This window comes from Neovison vison, chromosome 5 (assembly GCF_020171115.1).
Source record: "Neovison vison isolate M4711 chromosome 5, ASM_NN_V1, whole genome shotgun sequence".
In the NCBI taxonomy this organism is placed as follows: Eukaryota; Metazoa; Chordata; class Mammalia; order Carnivora; family Mustelidae; genus Neogale; species Neogale vison.
Window position 1 is genome coordinate 104281281 of NC_058095.1, and position 4710 is coordinate 104285990.

Consider the following 4710-nt stretch of genomic DNA (forward strand, 5'->3'; position numbering starts at 1 on the left):
GACCATACCAAAAAGGAGAATTTCAGACCAATATCACTGATGAATATGGATGCTAAGATTCTCAACAAGATCCTAGCCAACAGGATCCAACAACACATTAAAAAGATTATCCACCATGATCAGGTGGGATTCATCCCTGGGCTACAAGGATGGTTCAACATTCGTAAATCAATCAATGTGATACAACAAATTAATAGGAGAAGAGAGAAGAACCACATGGTCCTCTCAATTGATGCAGAAAAAGCATTTGACAAAATCCAACATCCGTTCCTGATTAAAACGCTTCAAAGTATAGGGATAGAGGGAACATTCCTGAACCTCATCAAATCTATCTATGAAAGACCCACAGCAAATATCATCCTCAATGGGAAAAAGCTTGCAGCCTTCCCGTTGAGATCAGGAACAAGACAAGGATGCCCACTTTCACCACTCTTGTTCAACATAGTATTAGAAGTCCTAGCAACAGCAATCAGACAACAGAGAGAAATAAAAGGTATCCAAATTGGTAATGAAGAAGTCAAACTCTCTCTCTTCGCAGATGACATGATTCTTTATATGGAAAACCCAAAAGACTCCACCCCCAAACTACTAGAACTCATACAGCAATTCAGCAGCGTGGCAGGATACAAAGTCAATGTGCAGAAATCAGTGGCTTTCTTATACACTAACAAGGAAAATACAGAAAGGGAAATTAGAGAATCGATTCCATTTACTATAGCACCAAGAACCATAAGATACCTGGGAATAAACCTAACTAAAGAGGTAAAGGATCTATACTTGAGGAACTATAGAACACTCATGAAAGAAATTGAAGAAGACACAAAAAGATGGAAGACCATTCCATGCTCTTGGATCGGAAGAATAAACATCGTTAAAATGTCTATACTGCCTAGAGCAATCTATACTTTTAATGCCATTCCGATCAAAATTCCACCGGCATTCTTCAAAGAGCTGGAGCAAATAATCCTAAAATTTGTATGGAATCAGAAGAGACCCCGAATCGCTAAGGAAACGTTGAAAAACAAAAATAAAGCTGGCGGCATCACCTTACCTGATTTCAAGCTTTATTACAAAGCTGTGATCACCAAGAAAGCATGGTACTGGCATAAAAACAGACACATAGACCAGTGGAACAGAGTAGAGAGCCCTGATATGGACCCTCAACTCTATGGTCAATTAATCTTCGACAAAACAGGAAAAAATATACAGTGGAAAAAAGACAGTCTCTTCAATAAATGGTGCTGGGAAAACTGGACAGCTATATGTAGAAGAATGAAACTCGACCATTCTCTTACACCGTACACAAAGATCAACTCAAAATGGATAAAAGACCTCAACGTGAGACAGGAATCTATCAGAATCTTAGAGGAGAACATAGGCAGTAATCTCTTCGATATCAGCCACAGCAACTTCTTTCAAGATACGTCTCCAAAGGCAAAGGAAACAAAAGCGAAAATAGACTTCTGGGACTTCATCAAAATCAAAAGCTTCTGCACAGCAAAGGAAACAGTCAAAAAAACAAAGAGGCAACCCACGGAATGGGAGAAGATATTTGCAAATGACAGTACAGACAAAAGGTTGATATCCAGGATCTATAATGAACTCCTCAAACTCAACCCACACGAAACAGACAAACACATCAAAAAATGGGCAGAAGATATGAACAGACACTTCTCCAATCAAGAAATACAAATGGCTATCAGACACATGAAAAAATGCTCATCATCATTAGCCCTCAGGGAGATTCAAATTAAAACCACATTGAGATATCACCTTACACCAGTTAGAATGGCCAAAATTAACAAAACAGGAAACAACATGTGTTGGAGAGGATGTGGAGAAAGGGGAACCCTCTTACACTGTTGGTGGGAATGCAAGTTGGTGCAGCCTCTTTGGAGAACAGTGTGGAGATTCCTCAAGAAATTAAAAATAGAGCTTCCCTACGACCCTGCAATTGCACTCCTGGGTATTTACCCCAAAGATACAGATGTCGTGAAAAGAAGGGCCATCTGTACCCCAATGTTTATAGCAGCAATGGCCACAGTCGCCAAACTATGGAAAGAACCAAGATGCCCTTCAACGGATGAATGGATAAGGAAGATGTGGTCCATATACACTATGGAGTATTATGCCTCCATCAGAAAGGACGAATATCCAGCTTTTGTAGCAACATGGACGGGACTGGAAGAGATTATGCTGAGTGAAATCAGTCAAGCAGAGAGAGTCAATTATCATATGGTTTCACTCATTTGTGGAGCATAACCAATAGCATGGAGGACAAGGGGCGTTAGAGAGTAGTAGGGAATTTGGGTAAATTGGAAGGGGAGGTGAACCATGAGAGACTATGGACTCTGAAAAACAGTCTGAGGGGTTTGAAGTGGCGGGGGGGTGGGAGGTTGGGGTACCAGGTGGTGGGTATTATAGAGGGCACAGCTTGCATGGAGCACTGGGTGTGGTGAAAAAATAATGAATACTGTTTTTCTGAAAATAAATAAATTGGGAAAAAAAAAATGGTTAAGATGGGCCTTGGTTTCCGTGCGGTGCGGCGGCAAAGGAGGCCTGTGTCCTCTTCCTCCTGCCGCGGGGCCAGATCCCCTGACGGTGTCCAGCTGCGCTTAAGTCTGGCCGGTGCCACCTGTCTCCGCAATGCCCCCCAAGAAACAGGCTCAGGCCAGGGGCAGCAAAAAGGCGGAGCAGAAAAAGGAGAAGATTATTGAAGACAAAACTTTTGGTCTAAAGAATAAGAAAGGAGCAAAGCAACAGAAGTTTATTAAGGCTGTCACTCATCAAGTTAAGTTTGGCCAACAAAATCCACGTCAGGTAGCACAAAGTGAGGCTGAAAAGAAATTGAAGAAAGATGACAAGAAGAAAGAATTGCAGGAACTAAATGAGCTATTCAAACCCGTAGTTGCTGCTCAAAAAATAAGTAAAGGTGCAGATCCCAAATCCGTGGTGTGTGCATTCTTTAAGCAAGGACAGTGTACTAAAGGAGATAAGTGTAAGTTCTCTCATGACTTGACTCTGGAGAGAAAGTGTGAAAAGCGAAGTGTTTACATTGATGCAAGAGATGAAGAACTTGAAAAAGATACTATGGATAATTGGGATGAGAAAAAGCTGGAAGAAGTAGTGAACAAGAAGCACGGTGAGGCGGAAAAGAAAAAACCAAAAACTCAAATAGTGTGCAAGCATTTCCTCGAAGCTATTGAAAACAAGAAGTATGGCTGGTTTTGGGTATGCCCTGGAGGTGGTGATATTTGCATGTATCGTCATGCACTTCCTCCTGGATTTGTATTGAAAAAAGATAAAAAAAAAAAAAAGAAGAGAAAGAAGATAAAATTTCATTAGAAGATCTTATTGAAAGAGAGCATTCTGCCCTAGGTCCAAATGTTACCAAAATCACTCTAGAATCTTTTCTTGCATGGAAGAAAAGAAAAAGACAAGAAAAGATTGATAAACTTGAGCAAGATATGGAAAGAAGAAAAGCAGACTTCAAGGCAGGGAAGGCGTTAGTGATTAGTGGTCGTGAGGTCTTGAACTGGTTGATGATGAGGAGGAGGAAGCAGATGATACCTGTTACACCCAAGGAACAGGTGGTGATGAGGTTGATGATTCTGTGAGTGTAAATGACATAGATTTAAGCCTGTATATCCCAAGAGATGTATATGAGACAGGTATTACTGTAGCCAGTCTTGAAAGATTCAGCACATACACTTCAGAAAAGGATGAAAACAAATTAAGTGAAGCTTCTGGAGGTAGGGCTGAAAATGGTGAAAGAAGTGATTTGGAAGAGGACAACGAAGGGGAGGGACAGGAAAATGGAGCCATCGATGCTGTTCCTGTTGATGAAAATCTTTTTACTGGGGAAGATTTGGATGAACTAGAAGAAGAATTAAACATACTTGATTTGGAAGAATGACACCAGACAAGTCTGAAAAAATTAAGCCAGCTCAGCATGAGTTGAAATTGACTCCAGTAATTTTTTTCCACCTAGAATTCTTCAACAGGATGTTTATTTCCCATGCTGATTCTGGAGGGCTTACTCTCCTCCAAAAAAGGAATATTCTCCCTACGTCTTGTCTTCTAACTTTGGCTACATCTCATAGTAAGTTCAGAGTAGTTCATGATAAATTGAAAATATAATGGTCATTGCAGAAAATGATTGTTGTAACTGTCCATTCAAGTAGGAAGTGTGACTGCTTTTCCAGCTTTTTGTTTTCATTGGGCATGTATTATAAGAACAACATAAATATAAATTTAAATTTAAAATACCCTTCATTTAACACAGTTTTTAATGAGTGTTTTTCTTTGTATTTATGTGTTTCAAAGACTGCCTAAAATATGAGCACTGTATTTCATAAAGGAAACTGCATAGGCAGATTCAGTATTGTATATCTTTGGATGATTAGATGGACATTTAAAAAGAAACTTCTTTAACCTGACAGAATCAGCTGCAATGCCCTGTGTTAAACTGTTTTAAATGTTTCCCTCTTCTTTTTTGCCAATAAAGTTGTAAATAAAGACCGTCATACATTTAAAAAAAAAAGTGGTTAAGATGGTGAATTTTATGTTATAGCTGTTTTACCGTAGTTTTTAAAAATCTGAATCAAGATAGCATTATGACCTCATGATTTTTAAAAATGTATTTCTCAGTGCTGTCCCTTGAAAGGGTCAGAAGCAAGGGGCTCCCAGACCTTGTTTTGTTAAATACTA

General features: G+C 39.5%; 1 protein-coding gene across 1 annotated transcript; it reads left to right on the plus strand.

Annotated features, from left to right (window-relative positions):
- Positions 1 to 2646: 2646 nt before the first annotated feature.
- Positions 2647 to 4076, plus strand: LOC122907838 (zinc finger CCCH domain-containing protein 15-like). The gene is given in 3 exon segments (XM_044250664.1): positions 2647 to 3303; positions 3306 to 3528; positions 3531 to 4076. Coding segments are annotated over 3 exon segments (1266 nt in total). The 3' UTR covers positions 3917 to 4076.
- The last annotated feature ends 634 nt before the right edge of the window (positions 4077 to 4710 follow it).